The 27,581-nt window shown below is 36.0% G+C and overlaps 1 protein-coding gene across 1 annotated transcript in view; it reads left to right on the top strand.

The window, feature by feature from the left end:
* The window catches only part of PTPRQ (protein tyrosine phosphatase receptor type Q), a gene marked incomplete at both ends in the record, with an annotated part of 132,760 nt that overhangs the window by 49,872 nt on the left and 55,307 nt on the right, over window positions 1-27,581 (top strand). The window contains 12 exons of the mRNA XM_084305484.1: window positions 1,085-1,366; window positions 3,009-3,191; window positions 3,859-3,960; window positions 6,328-6,448; window positions 10,082-10,242; window positions 11,763-11,908; window positions 18,354-18,519; window positions 18,992-19,282; window positions 19,602-19,877; window positions 20,691-20,842; window positions 23,798-23,939; window positions 25,843-26,112. Of these exons, the coding sequence (XP_084161610.1) occupies window positions 1,085-1,366; window positions 3,009-3,191; window positions 3,859-3,960; window positions 6,328-6,448; window positions 10,082-10,242; window positions 11,763-11,908; window positions 18,354-18,519; window positions 18,992-19,282; window positions 19,602-19,877; window positions 20,691-20,842; window positions 23,798-23,939; window positions 25,843-26,112 (2,292 nt within the window). The remainder of the gene's footprint in view (window positions 1-1,084; window positions 1,367-3,008; window positions 3,192-3,858; window positions 3,961-6,327; window positions 6,449-10,081; window positions 10,243-11,762; window positions 11,909-18,353; window positions 18,520-18,991; window positions 19,283-19,601; window positions 19,878-20,690; window positions 20,843-23,797; window positions 23,940-25,842; window positions 26,113-27,581) is intronic.

Here is a 27,581-nt window from a genome sequence, read left to right as displayed (position 1 = left end):
TTGAAAATTAAGCTTCTTCACATCGGAGTTATCCATGTGGGCAGTCCTGTCATCCAGAGAATAGTGATCTATTACAGTTAATGTTTTTTATTCACAGGCTTAGAAATCAGAAATGAAATGGGTTTGTGAGACCTTTACACAAAAACCTTTCAAGATAAATTCTGAAATGCCTGTGTACATGTACACAAACTTAAAGTATAATCCTAATTCTTACTACATTTTGTTGTTGTTGTTGTTATTTTATAGAGAGGTTATTTCAGGGGTGAAGCGATGAAGCCTTCAGAGGAATCAAGGTTGACATTCAGAGCTGATCTTATTCATAAGTGCAGCCCACTCACTCCTTCAACACTTCAATGTGTTATGAGCTCACTGGAGTCAAATGAGTACATTGCCAGTAGATTTAGCCAACACATTGCCCTGGAGCTGGAATTGTTTTGTGCCTGACCTTCTCACCAGTGTATGCAAGATTTACACTGGGGTCTTTGGGGTTATCAATTAACAACTGTATCAGTAAACTAAAAGGGAATTCAGTTACGCTGCATACAGTCCCTTTCCCTTGTTCAGTTGTTGGTTGAGTGAAGTAAGATGAGTGGTTATTTAAGAAGAAAGCAGAAAGATAACATTCAAAGTTAAAGAACTTGAATTAGAGGAAGCCAATAAAAGGATTTGAAGAATGAATCTGAATGAAAGCAATAGACAAGAGGTTGTATTTTTTTGTTTGTTTGTTTTGTTTCTTTGTTTTTTTAAGCTGAACTTTTGGATACATTTGTAAGTGAATGAAAAGAAAAAAGATCCAGAAAAGCTAAAGTGTCTGGGATGCAAAAAGATGTCTAGTTTTATTAGTGGAAAAAAAAAAAAAAAGCCACAGAAATTAACTAAGTTAAAAAGAGGTAAAACTTTGAGAAGGAATGTGAGTAAGTAAATTAGTGCCTTTTTGCTACAGTTAGCTATGCATTTTGTTACAGTCTCAGGATATCTCAGTGTGTTAGAATCCAATAGGTTTATTAGATCAGTCCTATATTCAATTAACTGAACTTCTCAGACTTGTTTATTTTTTTTTTTCTCTTTGATTTCTGTATTGCAGAACCAGACTCCCCACCCCAAAATGTAGAGTTAGTAAATGTGACTGCAACAGAGATATATCTGAGATGGTTACCACCTGAACAACCCAATGGTCTCATAACTCACTATGAAGTTCTCTACAGTGATTCCAATGATTTATTTATTAAAAATGCCTCATCTACAAGCATATCACTTACTGAACTGAGTCCATATACTCTCTACAACATCTCTGTAAGGTCATTCACCAGACTTGGCCATGGGAATCAGTCATCTTTCCCACTTCTGGTGAGAACTTCTGAAACTGGTGAGTATATGGCTTTTAAAAAAATACTGTACTTTTTTCAGTCAACGGCTTTATGGTGATGTTTGATAAACAAAACATCTTCTGAGATGAGAAGAATGAAAATAAGGGAGGATCTGAAGGGTGGAGCATTTTGAGTGAACTACAACCTATTAATGGGCTGATGTATCCAAGAGCTCTTGGGAGTTCTGTTACCATTCTGCCATGAACTTAGGCAGAGTTGTGGGCTTATTTCACTGGGTCTCATGGTATTTATTCAGTTTCTTGATGTTGCTTAAGCAGAAAAGTTTTTTTAAATGTCCTTACTTTGATAAGAATGTTTTGGGCATTCCAAACATCTGTCCATGCCTTATGTGATCTTTGGAGCAAATTGTGCTGTCATTGTATGATTATAAGTTGCTGGAATCAGATATATTATTATATCAGAAAAATTTGGATAACAGAAAACACTTGTGTATTTCTGTGAGGATAGAAATACACATGTACACAAAAAACAATTGCCATGATAAAGCAATTGACAGCTGCTCCCTAAGGGACAGGGATTCAAGACCCAAGGAGGGTCCCTGGGCTTGCAGGGCAGGAGCTTCACTAGCCAGGGCCTGTCCCACCAACCCTCAGTGCGGGGGGCAGCCAGGAGCAGCCGAGTCCAGGTTGCCAAACGAGTCCGTGGTGATGAGGCAGGTCAAGTGAGGAAAGTGAGTCAGCAAGTCAGGGTCAGGATCAGTTTCAGTGACAGTAACTAAGTCAGACACAGCCCAGTGATAGCTGAGCAGGCCCATGGTGGTGGGGCCAAGTGGAGGCCAGCCTGAGATGTCTGTCTGCAAGTCGGAGCTAGGTCAGTGGTACTTCAGCAATGCAGCAGGAGCTGTAGCTCAACCAAGGACACAGCAAGAGAGCCCTGGTTGAAAGTATCTCCCAGAGGACAGTGGTCAGCCCTGGCTGTGGCCTCACTGATGCAATGTCTGTGAGTGTGTCTCCAGCGAGGAGGTGAAAAAAAAGATAGAGCAGCTCAGCTACTCTATCGCTGAGCTGGCCCCGAGACCCCACAGCCAAACCCCCAGGAGGCAAATTGATCTCAGGGCCCTCACAGCATAAAGTTAGGGTTCCTCACCCCCTCCCCCTTTTTTCCCCTTAATACAGGCATTCATGCAGTTTGCATATTTCACCTTGAAAGAAGGAATACAAAGGCTGTTCCTGATATGAAGAGTAAATTACGGCAACACATGAAAAATCTTCTAATAACTGCTAGCTTAGAGGATAGCAGTAATAGTTATGGGGTAGTAGAGGGAAAGTTTAGTACCATGCTCTAGCAGCTTTTTTATCTGGCATGTTAAGATGATTTTAATATTTTTTTTTTAAAAAGAATGACCTCTCCTTTACCAATGCAGTGCATGTCTGTCATATATTTTTGATCTTCCAATTTAGCCTCCTGAAATTTATTTCATACAACAAACAGACAACATTGCTCCCCAAAGTCCCCCCCCAACAAACAAACAAACAAACAAAAACCAGAAAACCATCACCAAGATAAAAATCAAAATGTTCACAGTGTGTTTCCTTGTAGCCAGTTTAAAAAAAAAAAAAATGTTTAAGAAATCAGTGAAACTAACTGTGATCTTTTACAAGTCTAAATTTCATCTTCTAGTTCCTGATTCTGCACCGGAAAGCATAACCTATAGGAACATCTCATCTGTGGAAATTGAATTATCATTTTTTCCACCATCCATTCCCAATGGAATCATACAGACATACACAATCTATCTCAAGAGGACTGGTGGAACTGAGCAAAGAGTCATAAACACTACTCATCTGGTACTACGTATTACAGGCTAGTATATAATGATCTGGAACTTAAGGCAACTGTAACTTATTCTGAGAAGGATTCAACTGACCCACTGATTCATATCAATTAATTCCCTGAAAGGACAAAATCATTCTTGTCCTTACATAACTATATGCTGCCTCTGCTGAGAGGCAGCCAGTTGTGTCCTGCAGTAATGTGGTGGAATGGGCCATGCTTGGTACAGAATCTAACATGCCTCTTATTGTGTTGTAGATGTTTAAAGTATAAAGAACTTCAATAATATTTTTCATGTATCTATCATTGTAACAAAGTAAACACTGAGCTCACCTATGTATCTTTCTAATCTTTTTATTTATTCTGTCATTATAACTGCAGCGTAATTCATCAGCTAATACTGGCAGCCCAATACTTCAACTAGTATATTTTCAGAGTATCACTAAGCATAAACTTTAAAGCATTCCAGGAATATGAGATATAAAGTAGTCTAGAGGGCAAGACGTATGAGGTGCAGCTGAAGTCACTTTTTTTTTTTTTCAGTCTCTAAAGGCACCAATCAGAGTAAATGCTGGGCCTGTTCAGTACTTCAGAACTTCTACTTGTGGAATAGGATCTCAATATATTTTTTTTCCATTAAAAGAAAAAACTTTCCCTACTGAATGGTTGATTTTCTGAATTGTTCTTCTTTATTTAGATTTAAAGAAATATACAGAATATACAATAGAAGTGTCTGCTAGTACCACGATGGGAGAGGGCCTTTGTAGTGCACCTCTGCATGTACTGACTGATGAGGACGGTAAGTCAGAACAGAAGTTGTGATGTTTCATTGCTTGTAGTCTTAATCTAATCTTATGCTTTATATCAGCTATGCATGGGTTTTATACACATTTTTGTAATCTCTATATCTATTTATCTACACATTCAACAATATGCATCCGTGTTTGCATCTTTGTGTGTGTGTGTTTATAGATACTATGTAATATGTTAACCAATACAATCTCTATGAATCATAAGATTGCTGTGCATGGGCATTTGGTCTTCTGCATTTGAAGGATCTTAATTTACTAGTATTATTCTAATCAAACACTAGAATTGAATGTTGCGTTTTGTTCTGCAGACTCGTGAGAGCTGGAGAAAAGGAAAACCAAAACCATCTCAAATGGTCCAGGGACATTTCTGGTTCTTTTACTCGGAGATTTTGGGGCTCTTCTAAACAGAGGCACACATGCACACATAGATGCAAAATTATTAATATTATGAAAATACTCAAAGTCCATTTTCAGTAGTACTAGACTTTGAAATTTAGCAGGGGAGTGTTCTATGGGCTCACAGTAGAACATAGTCATTGCATTCCCTGCTAATTTGTACAATTCGTAAATCAGCAGAGGTACCATAAAATGATATTTGCACTTTCAGTAGCCAATGCAGTTATATGAAGTTGTCACTGATCTCCTCTATAGATACTGGTAAGGGACTCCTGAAAAAAATTCAAAGCAGAATCTCAATTAAGTGCTGTGACTTGCATTTGAAGAAGCCTGTCTGTCTCTCTCCATTGCTTAGGGAGGAAATTTCTGAAAACCTAGATTAAAGCTGCATTGACGTAAACATCCCATGAGGCATTCCCAAATTAAGTCTCTTTCCATCTATTAGGAAGCATTGACTTGCCCAAGATCCAATTTCTGATGATAATAGATCTTTGCAAATCTCCAAGGTGTTGGTGAGCTTACGTTCACCAAAAGTAATAAACTTTTGTTCAATAGTAATGTTATTGGAGCATACTGGGAACAGCTAATTTGGATAAAACTATCTTTGACATAGTGTATTTTCAGTTAGAACAATGTTAATTCTATACTCTAGCAAAAAAAAAATCCCCTGAACAAGAATTGTACAATAAACTGGACATGCCAAGAAGATACAACGTTCGGTGTTTCATAGATCTTTTATTGTATAGTCTCTGAGGACAGTGTAACAAGAAAAACACTAAATACATCTGTCACCATTTTTTTTGTTACTAAATGCAGATGCTTACTGAATTCAGTGAACCTTTGTTCATGAAAAATATCTTTGTCTTGAATGTACAGAGTTGTAAAACCTTTATGCCAACTTTTAAGATAGCAATAGAAGGAACAACAACTGAGAAACAAAAATATTTATAATACACCACATGTACTTTTTTCACAGGAACACAGTGTTCCAAGTTTTGGACCAAATGTTTCATAGATTTGCTAATAGCTATGCTCATATTCTCAATTTCCATGCATGACTACAACTATGACCTGAATTTTTAGTACATGATGCTATTTGGATTAATTTGAGAAAAACAGAAGTCATTCTAATAGTACCACATAGTGATGCATATATACATGAATCAAGAAGACGGTTTGCTTCTCAATAACATGCTAATACAAAGCAATATCACTTATACATACATAGGTATGTTTTTCTTCAGTAATATTTATATGAACTTCAGAGTAATTCAATTAAAATGAATTCAAACATGGTGTAACACTTTCCCTTACTTATGATGTTTCCCTGCACAGTTGTAACATGGTGTCATGTAAAGTTCATCTTAACATGAATTTTAATGGTCTCAGTCAATGCCTATCTTTATAGTTGCCCTTGTGACATGCTAAGTGTATGAATGTGGTCCTTATTTGATGGAGTGCATAGATTTTACTGCTGCCTAGTATCCCACATTTTTATCATCTCTCAGTGCCGTGCTTGTGCATTTTTCCACATTTTGGTGCTTCATATAATTATTTCCAGCACCTCTTTTTCCTCAGGGGAACTATTTAGCTGTATTTTACACGTGTTCATACCTATAAAGCTCTTGCTTTTATTAGAAGAAAAAACATTACAGCAACATACTTGGACAGTAGGTGAATCACTGTGACCTACCCATTGCCCCGTTTTCTCATGAAGTACTTTTTCCATTGAATCACAGAAACAGATGTTCTAACACCACCATGCAAAATCTTCTTTTATCATCTGTCAGAAAAAGGAAAAGAAGCTGTGCTATAACATTAGTTGATGGATACTGTACCTGTGTAGCACAAAGTTCACTTTCCATCACAAATAATTAAAATCCTATTTAAGGATGCTGCATATCCCATCAATCTTAGCTGTTTAACAAGATGTTGTGTCCTGTTCTCTCATTTCATAGCTCCTAGTTCTCCTCCAGAATCCCTCTCAGTAAAACAGTTGTCGGGTGTCACTGTGAAGTTGTCATGGAAACCTCCACTGGAGCCAAATGGAATTATCCTCTATTACACAGTTTACGTCTGGTAAGATTTTCTGGAAATAGTTCTGAGGATAAATATTAATCTGTAACCTAGCAGGAATGTTAGGTTTTTCTTACACAATGTGTTGATTACATGTTTTTGGAGAATACATATTCATCCAGCACTTAGAATACTAGCCTTTTGTGTATACAAATTCAAATATAATGTGGTAATTGAAAACTGAGGTATTAAATATTTTGCAAGTGGTTTCAATGTTTCTTTTTTCTTTTTTACTTTTTTTTTTTCCTGAGGGTTTTATTTTTGTAAATTAATTCAAATTTTAATTAGAGCGTGATGACTTTCATTCTATACTGATTGGGCCTATTTTAAGGCAGGGCACTGGCTAATCCTAAAACGTAAAGGAAATCTGAAATTGACATGAAGTAGATTTATTTTGTAGAAAGTGTGTAAAAACAATTTGAGATCTCTACTAGCTACCATCCATATGGCATAAGAGCTCAAGATTTGCAATTTTAGTCTTTGTATGTGCTATTAGTTATGCTTGATGTTGTATTTTGTATATATTTATAACAAAACAAATATTTCTTTCATATATAACTTTCACTTTCTATATAGTTTTTTCTCCTTTTCTTCTTCCCTGCATTTGTTTCCTGTCCTTGCTCCTGGAATCTTTTATTTTTTTTAATCTTTCAAAAGGAATTTGGGCATTTTTAAACTTGCAGCTTCTGTCCTGTTCTCCGTACAATGTTGTTCAGTCTGGTGCTTTGCCGTTTCTTCATAGATCTATTTATAACTTCTTATGGGATTGAAAAGATTTTGTTTATGATTACTTTTAATAACTGTATTTATGCTGTACCATTTTATTGCCAATACAAAAACATGGCAAGCAAATGCTAAGGAATTCCACCTTATGAGATTTGAACCAAGTGTGCAAATTAAGTCTTTATAAATGTAATATTATTGGGCTTACATTTATTATTTTAATGTAACTTCACAGTTTTGGGGTAAGATTTGTCCTCAGTTCTTCAGTAGAAATTATAATTTCTAGTTAAGTTTGTGATCAAATGAATAGGAGTGTGCTCTTCTTTCCAGAAGAGTTACATTTAGCTTGTCTTGTTAATTCTGCTGTGTTGGCAAGGTCTGGTAGTCCTTAACCACAAACAATAAATTTAATACTGTCTTCTATCTAGGAAGGAGCTGCTTCATGATATAGATTACTGTTTTGGAGGACTTGAGGTTATAAACCTTTTCATCCTTATATTGCCTAAAAGCTTACTGCTTTTGTTACGACAAGTGAGTTAGTAAGAATTAGTTTTTAAAAACTGTTAATTGATCCATCCTTCCAAACATTTGAATTAAACAAACACATAACTTTTTGCAGTAACCCTTGTTCTTTTTCAGTCCATATTCTCCTTGCTGTGTCTTATCTGTCCTTACTGTGCCATATCTAAAATTAGACAGGGATTAGGTATCATCCTGAGGCAAGGACATTGGAGGAAAACTCCCTTTGCCTTCCAAAGGGTCACAGCTTCACTCTTTTTTTTTTTCTTTTTCTTTTTTTCTTTTTTTAATTTATGTATTTAACAGAATTGGCTATATAATTTCATCCAGTGTGTTTCAGGGTGATATATGACAAGGCAAACTGCCATGCCATAGCTTCTGCTTTTGGAGAGACATTCTCTGTGTTACTGGGGAGATTGTTATTCCCAGAGCTTCTTGATAAAGCAGGAAAAGGAAAGCTAATACAGGTTCTATATATAGTTAAATAATTGTTCATTCTCTTAAATACATCATGGCAATTACAGAAAATTTGGTAAGATTTCTTTAATGATTTGGGAACAAGAATCCACAACTTCTGTAAAGAGCAACGTTCTCTTTGGTATTGTCCTTCATGAATTTGTCACAGGACACGGTGGTTTTGGGTACAAGTAAGTAGCAAAGGAACTTTCTGGGTACCTTGAGTCTATAAACTCATATTGCGAGTCAGCAGTTCCATAGTACCAAGGCATATTAATGAAACTGCTCAACTTGCCAATAGCTATTTACTTCTTGCTGTACTTGCACAGCAACCCATACCACTGTTCTTTTAAAGAAAATATTTCAGGCTCAAAAATTAGCATTATCCCATTGAGCTTTTTTTTTTTTTTTTTCTGAGGTAATTACTGAATAGATCTACTTAGAGGTGCAATCTTTTAATGAAACTATAGTGCCTGTCTTTGTCTAGTACACAATTTCTTAGGACCTCCTTTGTCTAGGTTTTTGAAAAATCTCATTTAAAACTCAATATTATTGTTCCTTATTGGAATTCCTCAGGTTAGTGTATTCTGCTAGACCTCTTTCTCATTGTCTGTGAAGACTAAATTCACCTTGATCATTCTATTCTTATTATTTTGATTGCAGTCTCAGTTGTTTTCTGAACAGAAAATCAACTTTTCTTGAAAAACTCCAAGCTTTAGTTCTTCTTTGTAACGATGGCCTAATTGTGGAGATGTTCTTTGGCAAATAAGACATTATGAGAATGCAATTACTCAGCATGGAAATGTTCGCAGCAGTGAGCTGTACGTTTTCTTCTTAAATTACAACCAGCTACCTTTTTCTGTACTAAGAATATATTGGACAAAGATCAAAGAAAATGTGTTTTCTTTGTATAGAATTTAATAATTGTGACAGCAGCCTTTTGTTTTTCTTTATACACTACTCAAAATATCAAAACTTTGAGAAAAATATAATGTTGGTGGCACTGTGTTACAAAGACTGTTTCCCTGAAAAGGATCAGCCTTCATTGTTTTGCTTTTTTTTTTTTTTATTGTAAAATTATCATCCCTCTATGAAATCCCATTAGAAACACAGAGTATCCATTCATACAGAATTATTTGCAGAATGGAATGTTAGCCAGATTTTTATTTTTCTTCTGTAAAATAATAAATTAATTTCTTCAGGAATAACAGACTTTTAAAATTCAAATTAGTTATTTCTGTATCTTACTTTACTTTCTTATAATCATTTCATACCTATGCTAATACCAGCATTTTATTAATGTTACATCTTATAGTCATTCTAGGCTGGTTTTGGCCTGACTAGAGTTCCATTCTGATCCCTTGCTACATTCCACCAGAATTAACTCAGCACCAGCTAATTCCTGCTCCATATCATCTTCTATTATTCCATTTATAACTTCAGCCTTCTGACCAATTTCACAGAGTCACAGTAGGGCATGCTCCCTGCTATAATCTTTTTATATTTCGCTATTCCTGTCCAGGGAGACAGTTTAGTTATGCCCTCCTGTGTCCTTCCCAAGGGTACCATATAACCATTTGATAGCAGTTACAAGATGGACCTACTCCTCCTCAGTATTCAATATAATAATCTCCTTTGCTGATGGAATTGACATACATTTTTGTTGGTGTTTTTTGTTGTTGTTGTTTTGTTTTGTTGTTGTTGTTTTGTTGGTGGTGTTTTTTTTTTTAATAAATAAATAAATAAAGAGCCCTATTGTGATGCAAAAGTACAAACGTGAGCTTTTCAATATATGAGATGGAACTTTAGGCCTTCTTTAAAGCCTAAAATATTTGTATTTACCACAATATAGCATTTTTTCAATTTAATATCATATTCCAGAGTTGTATACATAGAGAAATGGCATGCATATATAATTAATAAAATATTTTTCTTTAGGAATAAAATATCAAAAAGGAGTGTTAATGTAACAGAAACATCACTGCAGTTCACAGATCTGGAAAATAACTCTGAGTATAGTGCATATGTTACAGCAAGTACAAGATTTGGAGATGGCAACATAAAAAGCGATACTATAATATTCAGAACTTCTGAAGGAGGTAAGCTTATATGTTACATGTAGTAGGAATCTTTGATTTCATGTAGCCTTGAATTTCTGTTAGGCTCATATAAGTTAATAATGCTGCTGAAGGAGAATGGCATTTGACTGGTCAAGAAGAGATGTTCTACTTGTATATATGTGTGTGTGGATGTGTGTCTGTGTTTGTACACTATATCTATGGTTCTATAAAATTATGTTTGGAATTTCTGTTGTTCTACTGAGCAGAATGTGTTTCCCTTCAAGACAGGTAAGACTAAAATAATTTAGTTTTAAATTTTGAAATAAACCTAATTAATATTATAATATACGTAATAGCTCTTTGCTCTATCTTGCTCTGCCATAATTTCTGAGAGGGAAAATACTCTCTAGAGTCTCTCTCACAATCCTGAAATGGATTTAATTTGAAAGTTAAATCTGTAGGTGTGCAATGATTTAATCGTTTGTTCTTTTTTAATGATTTTCAAAGTTGTAGTTAACTTCTATAAATGATCATACTGTATACTGTACTTTTAAAGGTTTTCAGTTACATTAATATTTCTGTTTTTCCCACTAATTATATTGCTGCAATATGTTCCAAAATGGATTGTGTGCAGACATATTTTAGAATCATCATGCACAGATAAACTCAACTATCAGTAGCAAGATTAGTGTCTATCCAAAGCATCTCTCAAAAGACTGAAACACCAAATTTTAGGTATTCCCAATCTTTGCTAATAAAGCTTGAAACGGACTTTTTAAGGCAGGATTTTTAGGCATCAATCTTAGAGTTCTCCCTCCAATATTTTAGTATGTTATACAAACTAGAACAACACAAAACAAGAGTTTTCACCTACAGTGTTCAGTACTCTATGGCACTTGTGTAGAGCACTTTCTTGAATGGCCAGAATGTAGACTTAAGTTCTCTTCAACTGAAATGATGAAATTAAGGAATTTGAGTTTCCTGCATCCCTGTGCTACTGAGAAGGACCATATGCTTTACAGGATAGGAGGACGGATTAATTGAAGAATACTTACACAGTCCTTCCTGTATATTCAGTAGGCTGAGGAAAGAGATTAAAAAGCAGAGAAAATCATGCTGTCCAAGCTTAGGTATCTGGTTAATATATAAGAGTTGGAAGCCTAAACTCTGTTTATAATCATCAAAGACAGAAACAGGCTTTTAATTTAGATCTGAAGTCCTTTTTTTGTTTGCAAATTGTGATAACTCTGTCACTTATTTGTGTACATACACAGTGTAGACTATGTACGCAAAACATAGTAAATAAAGGACAAATTCTATAAGAAAATAGTTTTTGTGTGCCAGCGTGGCAAAATAAAAATGTGTCTGAAAAAAAAAAAAAAGTTTTAAAAAATTGTTTACAGTTACTATTTTATCATTTTCAGAAGCAATTTCTATAGCACATTCAGAAATGTATTCAATTTGACATAGGCTGTTGTGAAATCAATAGTGGCTATGTCTTGGACACAGTAATGTACTAAGCCTTCTGTTAGGCATGCTAAAACTTAACATTTTTTCAGCACCAGGTGATCCTCCGAAAAACGTTATATACAGAAACATTACTTCTACATCAGTAATGCTGTTCTGGTCTCCTCCTCAAAAGCCTAATGGAAATATACTGTACTACTCAGTTTATTTCAAAAATAATTCAGGGATATTCATACAGGTAAGCTTCTCTTTATGTTCTTCATTTGTATGATTCAGTGAACTGTTCTAATAATTAATTCATTAAAGATTCATTGCACATCCTTGAGACTGTTATTCTAATCTATCAAGTTGAATTAATTTCTGTAACAGCTCTGTTTAAACATTTTAATGCTTGTATAGAATGCATGCTTGAAAATAAGGTAATACAGTCAAATTAGAGAATAGATTCTCTCATAGTTTTGTTACTCTGAGAAGGACATATTTGTTTAGCATCTTGAAACAAAACTATTGAGAATCCTAAATTAAAGCATAAAAGACGAATAATATTTATTATTTTTTGGTGATCTGGACATGTCTATTTTTTCTGTTGTTGATACTTTCATCCTTAATTATGGATCATATGTATTAATTTACATATAGTTTTTCTGCTCTTCTTTCGAATAATGTATTCTGATACAGAAGTGTAATAAGAAGAAGTAAGCTTCTTTTACAGGTTTTTGTTTACAAGCTTTACACGTGGGGAGGAAAAGGAAGAAAAGAAAAAATGCTCACAGATTTTACAAATACCTGTGGTTGAGTCATTGCTGACATGGTTTTGTGTATCTCTGACTTCTCTGAAGCTGTGTGGTTTCTAGGCTCTGTATGCGTATTTTGAGATGCAAGCAGGACCATGCCATGTGTTCACATGTTGATGAGATTAAAATTAGGGCTGCTTTTCAGAGTGTTAGCCTCTGCTTGCACACAGTTCTGTACCAACAACATTTTTGTTAGCCTAACAAATTCCTGGAGAAACCTTTACACCAGTGCATTGCCTGAACAAGCCCATCCTATGAGAAGTGTCTGCATTTGTCTAATTCTTGTACAACTGAAGGGATATTAGAGGAGGACTACAGACTTGGCCTAATTCCTGCCTTTAGGAAGGTGGAACTCTGAGGTGAAAGAGTATGGTGAAACTGATACAACAAGAACTATAATCCCTCTGGACTTGCCCAGGACTCTGGAAATGAAGGAGCAAGATAGGGAAGATGGAACATAGTAGCATTGGCCCAACAAGGTGAGGGTCCAGTTTCATTGTCACATAATATAGTTGTGCAAGTGAAGGATGGTGGCATGGGTAGTAGTTACTGCTGCTTTGGCATATAATCTGTTTGACAGAAGAATACTGACAGTTGCTCCACTTACAGATGTGGAACCCATAATCTTCACCCATTCAGATTTGATTTTTAACTCATCCCACTGTAGAAAACTACCAGAAGATAAACTTCACCTGCTATTGCATCTGTCTCTTACTGGCCTTGGGAGAACACCATTAATCTCTCAAATCATGATCCACTCCTAATCTGTCTGTTCCCCTTAACTCTCTCTGCCTTTCACATACATCTGTGTTCACTGTTTAGCATGGAAACCACCAAACCTACATTACGCTCCTATTCTGTTCCTTGTCATTCCTGTGTATGCAAGACATTTCAAACAGGAGTTTAAAAACATCTCTCCCCAACTTCTTTCTGACAGATAATTTGTATTTACAGAGAAATGCCTGTGAAAGCCAGCCTCATTTTTGTGTATAAACATCTGTAATATATACATACAGGTGTATATATACGTACATATACACACACAGGGCAGGGCTTAGAACTGTCTGTAACTTAGAAGGATATTTGTATAGTTTCAGGGTATCCTGCTAAGTTTTGTATTGCACACATATGAAAAGGCATAATACTTGTTTGGATGCTCCTGCATCTAGGTCACCATTACTCATATATATCAAACTCTGTTTTCAGTTTTGAGAATGATAATAGAGGAATAGAAAATATAAATGATCTTTTCACACTTGTATGAACCCTCCATTCTCAGACACTCTGTTGTTCCCTGCTAGTTTTTCTGCTTCTTTGTTAGGACATAATAGGAAACAAGAGGTCCAAGCCTTAAAGTCTATCTTACAAATGCCTGAAAACTGTCCCAGTTGAAGAATTCAAGCAAATTAACATATTCTAATGTTTTCATAATCTGAAATAGATATAAACATCATACTAAAACTATTACTATTCTGTTGTCTCGGGTTGTCATGTCTCCACATATTCTCAGACTCATCAGATATATTAATGAATAGAAATCTGTTATTATAAACAACATTGTTAAGGTCAGGAAATTGGTAGCTGCAGAGTAATTTGTTCAGGGAAAAAAAGTAAAAGACCTGAGATAAAGGGTGCATTTTACTCCTTGACATGCTGCAGAAACTTAGAGGAAAAAGAGTTTCCCCCAACCTTTTTTTTTCCTTTTTTTTTTTTTCTTTTCTGTAGGGCAGAAAAATAATTTATAGTCTCTTTGCTTTACAGGTCTACATGAAAAATAACACTGTGACTGTCCATTCAGAAGGCCTGCACGATGCTCAGACCTGGGATTCAGAACAGAACAGCAGAAGGAAAAATTTAGTGATGGAGATTAGATTTGAGGATTTTGATAGATGAGTAGGTTGTTTCTGTGGGATACTGACAGGCTGTAAAAGAAAGTGTCAGAGAGGGATGACTGGTAGCCAAATACATTGTTCATTATCAAATAAAGACAAAGATTCACAGAAATACACTGAGACGAAATGGTAGTCTGCAGAGATAACTTGAATGTCTTCCAGGCAGAGCTGCTAGAAGGTAGCAGAACAAACCAACGCTTGCACTAGTTTCAAGTTCAGCTGTATTTTTCAGATTCTGTCATAGATCTAGGGAAAATACTTTTTGGTTTATGTTCATGACTCTGCACCAGTCCAGTAAAGAGATGATGTGCATTCTGACCAAGAGCACTCCCTACACAGACTATATGGCACTGTAGCTCTTGGTCTTGTCACTTCTATGTCGTGCTGCTGGATTCCTGCAGTTCAAGCTTTTACTGTTTGCAGCAGCAGCTTTGCAAGCTTTGTTTAGTGGTTCCTTGCATGATACTTGAAGCAGATACTTCCCATATTCTAAATCTTACCATGGAAAAACAGACAAAGAATTTATGGAAATAATTGTCTTATTGTTAAATATTGATCTATAAACAGTAATATTGACTTGAATAAACTCTTCTATTCAATCTCTCTATATCTGTGTTTTGATTAACAAGAAAGTGGGAAAGGTGCTAATTACTAATATAAATGTATGCTTGGAGAAACCTCTCCAGCATAGGAATTTCAGAACAGATGAAAACTGTCCTACTCTGCCAAACTAGGCAGGGGAACCAGGAACTAAGAAGAGAAAGAAAGCCCGCTGCTCTTCTGAGTATTAGACCCGAAATCATCCAGCTCCCATACCACCAGGTTTTTGTTGAAGCCAAGTGAACGTGACTGGACACAGTTCAGAATGGAATTTGGCTTGGTCTACCTTGGAATGAAGACAAAGGTTGCAAGGAATGCAGTTGCAAGGAATTTTGCTTAAAAAGCAAAAATTTTCTCTCACCAGTATGACCAAAATAAGGGAAAAAGGGAGACTCCCTAAAGTACACTGGAGATTTTTGAAAAGATGGTCTTAGTACAGTACAGACCACAAAAAGCAAGTATCTTCACTTAGATAAGTACTGGAACAGTGTACATTACATTGACGGATGGCTTGGATTAGCCCTCATGGTGTCAGTGCTCTCCTAATTACCAGTCAAGTATGTGATATTCTAACTCAAAATAGTCCTACAGTACAATGAACAAATGTGCAAAGAAAGAAACAATGGGGGGAAATGGTTAACAGTGAAGAAGAGCAACACTATATTGTCTGTATACAACTAATTACAGCTTTATGCCACTGGAAATTTCTGCTGATTCCTAGAGTGAAGAAGATACTACTTTCTTCTGACACTTTCATGGCTTGTATTGCTTACACTTAGCTGCTTTTAATAATCTGATACTTTGCTATGTCAAAACTTCTTTCATGTATGGATGAAGAAGGGGATAGAAGGAAGAATTTCTTCAGCTGTAGCCAAAGATCCTAAGCTGTTTGCTTTCATCTGCAGCCACAGTTAATTCTAAAACTTCCTATAGTGGTCTGTCCCCAGGGTACAATTAGTACAAGTTTCATCTTTTCTCAGTTTGTACCCACACAGGTCTTCCTGTTCACCCTTACTCTTAATTATGTGTTCATTCTTTGCTAATATTATGTCATATCGGAAGTTTGAGGTAGTTCTCTCTTATCAGTCCTTGGGCTCCTCATTGTAAGGAGACTTTCTCTTAAAAAAGTGTTTGTTGAACCACCAAAACTTCTGTTGTTACAGCCTTCGCATTGGTTCACTGAGTGTGTAACTGGCAGGCAGCTGACTAAATTGTAAAGGTATGCCTTTTAAACTAAGGCTTGGGTTTTCAGCTGTTCATACCAGTAAACTCTCTATAAAGCTAGAATCAAAACTTTGTCTTGTATCTTTGACATTTTAACCTTGAAAACTCAGGGAAATAGTTTAAGTCTTTGTTAGATCTTAGTAGATACTATTACTGTCAATCACCAATTATTACTCATAATACATAGCAATAATAACATGAGAGTAGTAGAATCATACATTTGGTTCAGAAAGCATTTTATGTTACGTGTTTGAGCATCAGATGATTTAATTAAATTCCTCAGAATTCAGTCCTTGTTTTCCAGTATCTTTCCCCACTCAAGTGTAAAGCAAAGCTTTTCCCAATATTTTTCAGTTAGTGACATGAAGACAGTGTTAATTTCCATCTATATTTAGACAAAAGTCTAAGTTAAGGTGGAATTCCTTTGTATTTCGTTTGATGTTGACCTAACCAGATCTTTCAGACAAGCTTGTGAGTGTGTTTTAAGTCTGTGGTTCTAGGATTCTGTTTCTCTACTCCAAGTCTGTCAGTAGGAGTGTATATAGAAATGTATACCATCAATTGGAGCAGCTTCTGTTCTGCATTCAAAAAAAAACAAAACAAAACAAAACAAAACAAATGGTTTATTTGCTTATTTACTTTATTTACTTACTTGTTTTATGTGAGCACTGGTAACCATAGGCAAAAATAGGTCTGCAGATATTGGTGTGAAAATCTCAGGGAAAACAATGAGTATGGCCTTTTTTTTTTTTTTTTTTTTTTTTTCCTACAGAAATAGTTTTGACTGTATGAAAAAAAAAAAACAAAGAAATTGGTCATGCCATGTTACATATAGAAATCAGTACATTTCAGTGACAGACATGAAGATTGTATACCAAACTATCAACTTTCAAGATATTGAATCAACTGTTTAGCAGAGCATATCACACTAATTTCTTCAGTAAGAAATTTCCTCAAGAGAAATACAACCTATTTTTTAGTATATGGTTTTAATATGCCCGTGTTTATATACAGTATTTCTGAATTTAGATATGCAAACATTATAGTCATCTTGGCTGCTGATGCCACGTGCTCAATGGAGCAAAGTGGCTGCTAGAGAGGAATGATGCTGATAATTCAAAGCTGGAACACAAGTGTGACTTCCTACCACATACAGGTGCTGAGTTTCCTTATGGGGCCCATGACCTCTCAATAGTTTTCAAATCATGAGCCAAACTGCTGTGGGCCTTCTAAGTCAAGTTCCTTTAAAACAGTGGGAAAATACAGATTCGGTTATGTGGTATAGCTTTGGTATAATCTGAGTTAATTTTTTTCTTTTCAGTTTCCAAAATTGCTCATTCCAAACAAGAACAGACTCCTTATAGGGTCTGAAGCAGTAACATATTGCAGCAGTCATAGTTTTAGTGAAAATTTTTATATAGTTTGAAAGAAAGTAGGATGTGGTCCTCATGTGGTTGTCTTTTGTTAACAAGTAACTGCACAAGGAAAAGAATTCTGTTGGTCCATTCAGTTCAAAACAATCCACTGGAGATATTTGTTTGTAATAGAAACAATGACATGTTTTTAATGAAAACTGGAGGAAAGGTTTATCAAGTGTTCCAGTGAGATCTCTGCCTCTGGAAACTTTTAATTCAAAGTTAGCCAAGTAGACAAACATAAGGTCTACTCTCATTAAAAAAAAAAAAAAAAAAGAAAAAAAAAGAGCAAAGTGGGAGAAGTGCTTTGATGCAGATCACTTTATGCAGATCAGACAAGACAATCAAGTGCGCTCATGTAATCTATGAACAATTAGCAGATTTTTTGTTGTTGTTTTCCTGTTGCAGTATGGATAAACCCATTGCAATATTACATATTTGTAATATTTGTAATATTTGTAATATTTGTCAATGTGTATAAAAGAGGTCGATTGTCATTCAACAGCTACAAATGACAGGATGAGTCAATTAGGTAGTGTGTACAAGGAGTAATAGACAACATACAATAAATAACTTGATTATTTCAGAAAAATCAGTACCTACTACTAGTCAAAGTATATATTTATGTCTCCTGAATGATCTGGTGAATCATCTGTCTTGGTGGTGGTGATGAGAAGTCAATGAATAAGTAACATTTATGTTCAGAGACAATACATTTTTTTATTATTATTATTATTTTATTTATTTTTTTCCTTCAGAATTTCACAAGTTCTGGTAACTACAGTGATGTCAATATGTCCCAGTCTGCAGTTCTAGACGACTTGGCCAAATACAGCCATTATACTCTGTGGGTAACTGCAAGCACAGCTTTTGGAGATGGAAACAAAACCAGTGAAATTATAGATGTATATACAGATCAGGATAGTAAGTGAATAACTTTTTTTAATGTTACAATGTATATCAATGCTTCTATTTATTAAATATTCTCTAACTTTAAAATGATTTTTACTGTTATGATGGCAAAGCTAAAAAAAAATAGTAATTTTTTTTTTTCATGTTCCCTTGCATGAAAGACATTTTGATTTCTCTGCTTTGTAATACAGAGAATATAGTTCACAAGCTTCTTCTTTGGATGCAAGCAATAAGTATATTATATTAAACCATCATTAAGGCTCTTTCAAAAATCAAATGTAACATAGATGGTTATTCGTATATACCATCAAAATATTTTGGTTTTGATAGTAAAAAAAAAAAATCATTAAAAAAATTGTACAAAATATTTAGTGTTTTACAAATAAGATTTATAAAACAATCATACTTAGGGCGTGTATATCTGTTTTGGTTTTGGATTCTTTAGTATTGTAATCCATGCATTTGTTTTGTTTATCTCTCATAGTCCCAGATGGTTCTGTTGAAAATCTGGTCTATCAAAACATTTCCTCATCTTCTGTAAATGTAAGCTGGCTTCCACCATCCCAGCCAAATGGTTTAGTCTTCTTTCATGTTTCTCTAAGTTTATTGCAACTGGGAACCAATAAGATATTGTCTTTCCTTACTTACAACACAAGTATAATTTTTGACAATCTGGAGAAATACACTGATTACATTCTGAAAATCATACCAGCCACTGATAAAGGGTCTTCTGAACTGCATGCTCTAAGTCTGCATATAAGAACTGATGAAGATGGTAAGTTTAAGAATAGTTTTTATTCATTCCTAAGGAAATGTAGAAAAAGCAAAATGCTTCTCTTTCTAAAAGAAAAAAAAATAGTTTATCTTTCTCATTTTACTTAAAACTTTGTGTGTGTGTGTGTGTGTGTGAGAGATACAGTAACACAAAAAACTGCTACACATTTCTGTGTTGAGACCGTGAAATAGAATTTTCTGCTCAGAGCACAATTTCAACTAAGACTAAACTAGCTAATACAAGTAAAACACATTTTTCATTATAACTCATATTTTTCTGAGGTTATCCTTGTTTTTCTGTTTCTTATTTCTTTGTGTAGTCCCAGAATCAGCACCTATAATCAAAAAATTTTCAAATCTCTCAACTACCTCAGTTATGCTTTCATGGGACCCTCCTGTTAAGCCAAGTGGTGTTATAATAAGTTATGATTTAAATTTGTTTGGGCCAGAAAGGAATATCTCGTTCTCTACCACTAATAATTTCATCATTTTGGAAGACCTTGTACCATTCACATTATACAGTATTTACACAGCTGCAAGAACTATAAAAGGATCTGGTCCATCTTCCATGCTTCTGTTCTACACAGATGAGTCAGGTGAGCAAACGCAATTGTAACAAACTTTGAAATTTTATCCCTGTGATATGGCGTCTGATTTAAATCTGAACTTCACACGTTGAAAGAGTCGAGGTGAAGAATTCATTTTCCATTGGTCTTGTGTGAAGAACTCTCAGAAGAAAGAAACACTTTTCTGAGTTCTTTCTGAGTCTTTTCTGAGTTCTCCTCCTCCAATCACAGTGTGCCAGAGGTGGTCATATTCTGCGAAGGATTACAAAACTCCAAGAAAGATATTTTTTTTCCTTTGGAATTTACCATTTGGACAAGTGTCAGGGATTTTGAAGCAAACAACAATACCTTCTTTTTTTTTTTTTTTTTTTTTTCTCTCCTATGTACAAAATTAAAAAAATACAAGCATGAAAACATTTCTGACACTCTTTCAGGTCTCTCTTACATGGACCTCCTCCCACCTGTGTGGTAAATGATGTTCTCTTGTAGATATATGAGTTGTGCTCACTATAAGCTTTAGAAAGTGAAATATATTTCATTCCAAGATATACGTACTATGACTTTTTAAGTGTCATAGCTCTGACAATGAGCCTGTTTAAGTGACAAATAGCTTTCTTAGGTATCTGAGAAGATCGCTTGCTGACTAAACATATTCCTGGTTAATGGAATTTGTTTTCTTTTCAAAAAGAAAGAAACAAACAAAAAGATAGAAATGAAGTACTCTTTTGTTGAGTTCAGATTGAAATGGTAACAGATGTTCATATGTTCTGCTGCTTCTCTGAAATATTTGGTTTTGCCTGGTTTATTTGTAATTTGTAAGTCAAGACCATTTCTCTTTTGCAGTGCCATTAGCTCCACCTCAGAATTTGACCATTACCAATTACACTTCAGATTCTGTGTGGCTAAAATGGGATCCAAGTCCTCAGCCAAATGGTGTTATTATGAGATATAATTTTAAGATTTATCAAAACAACACTGAAAAAATATTTTATCAGGTATGTTTCTAATATTTGTGTTTAATTTCTTCAGATGATAAATGCTTTTTTAATGTTTTACAAACAACACAAATAATTTAAATGTCTCTTTTTCTCCTACATTTATGGAGCTCCTACAAATTCTTTTTTGTTAAGACAGCTTACTTACCCTCCCACAATGTCTATAACTCAATTTTTAAAATTAGATAGAAAAATATATCTACATCTTAATTTGTTTTCAGCTTCTAATATTCCATTAATGATGAGCTTTATTAATCTTTAGTTCATATTTCATTGTAAGTTTGTTGTTAGAAAATGACAGAAGTTACTTGTATCTGCATGTGTGTGCCATGTAGTATCTGTGGGCTTCCAAGATTAAAAAAGGAAAGAAATTTCTTGTAATCTTGAAAAATAATTTTAAAATGTTTAGAGGTTTGTGGGTTTAGTTTGTTTGTTTGTTTTTTTACAGAGTAACAGAATAAATTTTAACTGAAATAGAAGCTATAAAATTAGATGTAGAAATTGGTCAAGGCATTTATGTCTGGTTGCTGGCATGGCATCAAATATGTGCCATGAACTGTAAGGGCAGCAAGTGAGACTTGGATTGTATCTCAGGTTTAGAAACTAAATAGTGAGTTCTGTTCACCTGAGACATGGCTAAAAGTTACAGTGAAAAGGCATTGCTGCAGTCAGCTATGAGCTTAAGACATACAGTGTGAGGTACACTGTGATACTGTGATGACAAACTCCCTCAGCAGTTCCAGAGACTTAGCATGCAAGGGAAGTGCTTGTGCTGTTGTTAAGTTTATCCATTGCAGCAGTCATTCCCCATGAGGTGGCCTGCTGTGCAGTCTTTGCAATCTGTTCCCTGTGGTGAATGAAGGGCTATCATGATCCAGTTTCTTCCATGGTCCTTGGAGGAGGGGGGGCAGAATGCAGATACGGAAGAAAGCTCTCTATAGAGAGTTGCCTTTGGAATCATGTTCTTTGAGAGCTCATGAAGGCCACCAAAGGAGGCCATAGGCTATCTGTGGCAGACTTAAACCCAATTAGATTACAGAAACTGGCAGCAGTTTCTGCTTTGCTCCAAGTTTCTTTGTGTTACATAAAGTAATGTTTCTTCATGTTATGTGATGTAGTGGACAAGAAACTGGATTTAGATTGTGGCAGTGAGACAAGCAGAGCAATTTATTCTGAAATATTGAAGTTAGGCACCATAATTCCCTGATGATATGAATTCCACAAAATGCTCACCAGGTTTTCTTGCTGAAGTTTATCTCTCTCCCTGCTTCCATTAGAGTCCTTTCAAAATATACACAAAATATGACTTGCATGCTCTGTGTCCCCCATAAGACCCTGTTAGAGAAGCCATTGAAGTAAAGGCTGGATAAGCAGACAGTGAAGGGGATTGAAAACTGACTGAACTGCTGGACCAGGAGGATAGGCTTCAGTGATGCAAAGTCTAGTTGGAGGCCCATAAGCAGAGTGCCCTAAGGGTCAGTACTGGGTTCAGTCCTGCTTATCTTCATTAACAATCTGGACGATGGGATACCTTCAGTAAATTAGTGAATGACATGAAAGTGGATGGAATGTCTGACACCAGAGGGCTGTGCTGCCATGCAGAGGGACTTTGACAGGGTGGAGAGGAGGCCTGACAAGAGTCTCATGAAGTTCAACAAGGAGAAATGCAGAGTCCTGCACCTGGAGAGGAACAACTCTAGGCACCAGGACATTCTGGGGACCACCCACTTGCAAAGGAGCTTTACAGAAAAGGACTTAGGAGTCCCGGCAGACACCAAGCTTTACATGAGTCAGCAGTGTACCCTTGCTGCAAAATAACCTAACAGTGGCTAAAAGTATTGCCAGCAGGTTGAGGGAGGTGATCCTTCTTGTCTGTTTGGAACTGGTGAGGCCACACCTGGAGTGTTGTGTTCAGCTCTGGGTTCCCCAGTACAAGGGAGACTTGGACTTACTGGAAAAAGTCCAGCAGAGGGCCACCAAGATGACAAAGGGACTGGAGCATTTCTCCTATGAGGAGAGGATGAGAGAGCTGGGACTCAGCCTGGAGGAGCCTCACAGGGGATCTTGTCAATGTGTATAAGTACCAGAAGGGAGGGTGCAAAAAGGACAGAACCAGGCTCTTATCAGTGGTGCCCAGTGCAAGGACAAGCAGCAATGGGCACAAACGGGAACACAGGAGGTTCCGTCTAAACATTAGGAAGCATGTCTTCACTGTGCAGGTGACAGAGCACTGGCACAGGCTGCCCAGAGAGGTATCTCCTTCCTCGGAGAGCTTCAAAAAGACGTGGTCATGGACAACCTGCTGTAGGTGGCTCTGCTTGAGCAGGGGGATTGGACCAGATGACCTCTGGAGGTCCCTTCCAACCTTAACCATTCTGTGATTCTGTGATTCTCTGAAAAACTGCTATGAGGAACCAAACTGTGGGTTTTAGCTCTTCATCAGTCTGTGTGTCTGACTCAGGTAAAGTGAGGGAAATATTGAGCTATGATCCATGACCTTTTTCGTTGAAGACATGTAGTAAGAAAGTAGAAGAAGTAGAGGGTGAGAGGGGGTTGATAAGGTGGGGCAGAGGTAACAAGAGTTCTCAGTATTGGTGAAAAAAAAAAAAAAAATAAAGAAAAAAGAAAGACATACTTGGAGTTAATCTGTTCTAAAAGTGCTATGTAATTATGATACCATCCTTTGGCATATCTTCCTCACAAGCTACATTGAAAGAGGGAGAGGAGAAAGGGAAGGAAGAATTTGACCCTGCATTCCTTTTAGTTGAGCTCAGGGACTACTTTGTCTGACTGAAAGCTACTGAGAGTAGAAGAGGAAAGACTATAGCTCTAAATAACCTGTAGCAAAACTATAGCAAGGCTCTAGCTCTAAATCTCTTCGTTTCAGCATGTTCAAGGTGAGGCCAACAATGTTTACAAAGATTAATCGTGTACTAATATTTTTTCCTCTTTAAGAATGTTTCAGGTTCAGACAATGAGGCAAACCTTGTTGGATTAGAACCATTCAGCACTTACCTTATCAGTGTATCTGCATTTACCAGACTTGGGAACGGCAATCAGTTCAGTAATGCTGTCCAGTTTACAACGATGGAATCAGGTTAGATGTGATATTTTGTGAGCTGCAGTTTTGTTTGTGTAGATTTTCCTTGTGTTACTGAACAGCAGCCTTCCTCTTCTCTCCAAATAAAGTGTAACGTAACACTATCTCATTGTCTTCTGCTTCTGTAACACCAATTCCCATTCCTATTGTACTGGGTAGACTGGGCTTGAAGTTTGATGTTGGAAGTGTAGAATTAGAAATGTCCTCATCTGAAATGAGAAGCTTATATAGCTACTATAAATCTTTTAATAGCATCACAGATAAAGGGAGGAAAATTAGATAGATATCAGACTTTGCAGATAAAAGCAATAGTTCAGATCCCTGTGGAAATAACTGAAACTTTAGCAGTACTAAAAGCAACTGGACAAAAGATTGGCAAATGAACTGGAAATTCTATTAAACATATAATTTTTTACAATTTTTGGTTATTTATTTTAGGAAGGGTAACAATTCTCTAATTAAACACATAATTTGTTACATCTTGTTCTTCCTTACAACTGGGGAGGGCTGTGCGATGTAACTGATTTAGTTAATTAATTACATGGAATTTTGTCATGTGTCATGCTGTTCTACTGTACAAGTGCTGTCAAAACTGGAGGACTGGGTCATGTCATAGGGGGCCATGTCTGATCTCCCAAGTTCCTTTACACTGATAGCAGAGGAAGTAGAGGAAATATCAAAAAGTTCCAAATGGTGACTACGATTTTTCAAGATCACACTTCCAGTGAAATATTATTTCCAGAGTTGACAAAACATCAGTTTTGGAAAAAGAAAAAATGCTGTTTATTGTAGTCAGCTGTTAGAACACCATGGACCATCACCAAACTGGTTCATGTTGGCTGTTGGATCCCTGCAGCTGGAGTCTGTGCTACCTAAGAGCCACAATTACCCCTCATTTGTCTCATTCCATCACTGACAATCCATTCCCCTGGTACTTTCTTCAGGAGTGTTGGAGAGACATTGCCCATGGAAGTGTGGTCTAGCCATTTTTAATCTTTTTCTCAGATCTTGTAAAAGACTATTCTTCAAAGAGAAAAGACAATAGTTTTAAAGAGATTCATTTACCTTTGTGCAGTGATAGTTAACATGTTTCCCTTTATATCTGTTTCCTCAGTAACAGTCCTTTCACTATTTTATGGATTCCTGGACATGTTTCAGTAGAGAAGATAGGCAGGGCCACCCCAGATTATGTATTCACTTTTTCTTAGCTGGTACAGCCAGCAATTTAGCCTTTTCTGCGATACAATACATTGTTCTATTTAATCAATTGTTCACATGTAAATGCTCTATTTTAAGCATGAGTTTAATATTTGATACCTTTTATTAAATTTTTATAAGCATTAAAAATTTCTCCTACTAGAACCAGCAAGGAGGTGGGGAGCATTGGGTAATAGCTTTGATATGGAAGCTCTAAAGCCTGCATAGTGACTTACGTGCAGGTCATGCCTCAGCTGAAAGGACAGTGAGAGATGATTCAGTGTCTAAAAGAAACAGAGCTAAGAGACAAAAAGAAATTTCTGCTGTTGATGCTATTGTGGAGTGTATGAGTTTCACACTGCTGTGTATGTTCTACTACATTTTGATTACAAAAACGTAGGGAAATATAAGATGAGAAAACAAAACTGGAGTACACAACAAGGAAAAAGACAGATAGATGGCCTCTTCTATGCCAAGTACTTGCATCACTCATGTTCATGCTATTCAGAAATGAACCATATAATAAGAACAAAGACATATTTTTGTTTTTTCAACACATTTCTATTACAATATCTATTTGTTTGCCTCTGGAATGGTTAACCCTGTCTTTGATATTATGGCTGCTTCTCCAATTATATTGTTCTGTGAGTACAATTTAAATTGTGTGTGAATATTAACCTCTAGTGTATGTGTATCTTTTAAGTCCCAGATGTTGTCCAGAATGTTCGCTGTATTGCAATGAGTTGGCAATCGATCCTAGTGCAATGGGACCCCCCTGCTTCATCCAACGGTGTGATTACTCATTACATCATAACTGTTGAAGGAAGTTCTACAAATTTTTCATCTTATGATACGCTGCATATTTTTAGAAATCTGCTTTCTAATATTTCTTACCATTTTAAAATAAAAGCTGCAACATCTGCTGGTGATGGTGAAGAACAGATATGTAATGCCAGTACACTTCCAGAAAGAGGTAACAAATTACTGAAGCTAATTCTTTTGTTTAATTTAAATGATAACCAAGAGGCAAGCAGACCCAAAATACCTGCTTCACTACAGGCAGGTAAATCCTCTTTTTTTTTTTTTTTTTCTAAACTTGATTCTAATAGTGGAAGGGAAGAAACAGGCCTTCCTCTTTCTCCTTCTTTAGAATACAATGAGTCCCGTCCTTTCTGTCTTATTGGAGATTTATGAACTCTATCTTGGTCATCTTTCCTCTTGTTGGCTCAGAAACTTCTGTCCATTGAGAGGGTTCAAAATCCTCTTTTGAAGGAAGCATTTTTAAATATTAGAGATAACCATGCTTATATCTTACAGCAGTGGCTGGAAATATGTACTGAGGTTAACTGCTGTGCTGAACATGGATGTATGTGAGCATGCACCTAAGAACACTTCTGAGTTGCAGTTGTAACTCTCCACCCTTTAGATGGTGAAAAATCAGTCCTGACTCAGAGCTACAGTAAGACTGAAACTGAGGATGGGTGCCCAGACTAGCAAGCCAATGACTGATTAAAACTGGACTTGTCCAAAACCAGAAAGTTTTGGAGACAGGTTTATAGGAGACATTTTACCCTCTGGTACAGATGAGAACAGGAGGCTTCCTGTTCACATGTAAATGCTCACATGTAAATGTTCACATGTAAATGCCTACTTCATGGAAGGCAGAGAAAGGCTGCTGCTAGTGTCAAAGAAGCCTGGCACCTGTGAAAGTTGATGCAATTTCTGAGGAATTTGGGGTTGGATGCTAATTAGTGCTTGAGGAAAGCCTGGAAAAAAACTGTGGATGTGGTATTAGCCATGAGCTTGAAAGACAAACTACTAGCCTGTTGTGGTCTACATTATGTAGAGTTGTACTAGCAGGAGAAAATAAAACAAAAACAGTCTTATTTTCTAACAACACATGGCTGATGTATCTTATCACTAAGAGTTGTCTGAGTGAAGGGTTTCTACTACAACACTTTTTTTTTTTTTTTTTTTTTTTTTGGTACATACACTGCACAAACTCTTTCTTGCTGTTTTAGTATTTGGCTTACAGGTTGTTGCTTAGTCATATTTACAGCAAACTAGTTATTATTAGGACATTTCCTTTACTGTGTGTTTGCATGAATTGTTTTCTGGTGACCGGCTACTAGGAACTGGAGATTCATGGTTGGGAATGGAAACAGTTTTATAGCTGTTGTCAGCTTCTTATTTATGGTGGTCTAAGATTAGTCACAGAATATGTAGCCAGCACTGAGTCACTGACAATGCATTTATTTCTGACATAAAGTGAAATCGAATTTGGCTCAGTGTCTCACTGCATAGTGTTTGACCTTTACATTCTTACCAAGATTATTTGACTTTTTTTTTTTTTTTTTTTTTTAGGTAATCTTGTTCAAAAATGGGTAAAATTAAACTCAAATCATGAAGATTAAATTTATGAGGAGATTAGTAGTGTTTTGT

This window comes from Netta rufina (assembly GCF_964035555.1).
Source record: "Netta rufina genome assembly, chromosome: 1".
NCBI lineage: Eukaryota > Metazoa > Chordata > Aves > Anseriformes > Anatidae > Netta > Netta rufina.
The sequence above is the reverse complement of the archived record's forward strand: the minus strand, read 5'-3'. Positions and strand labels throughout refer to the sequence as shown.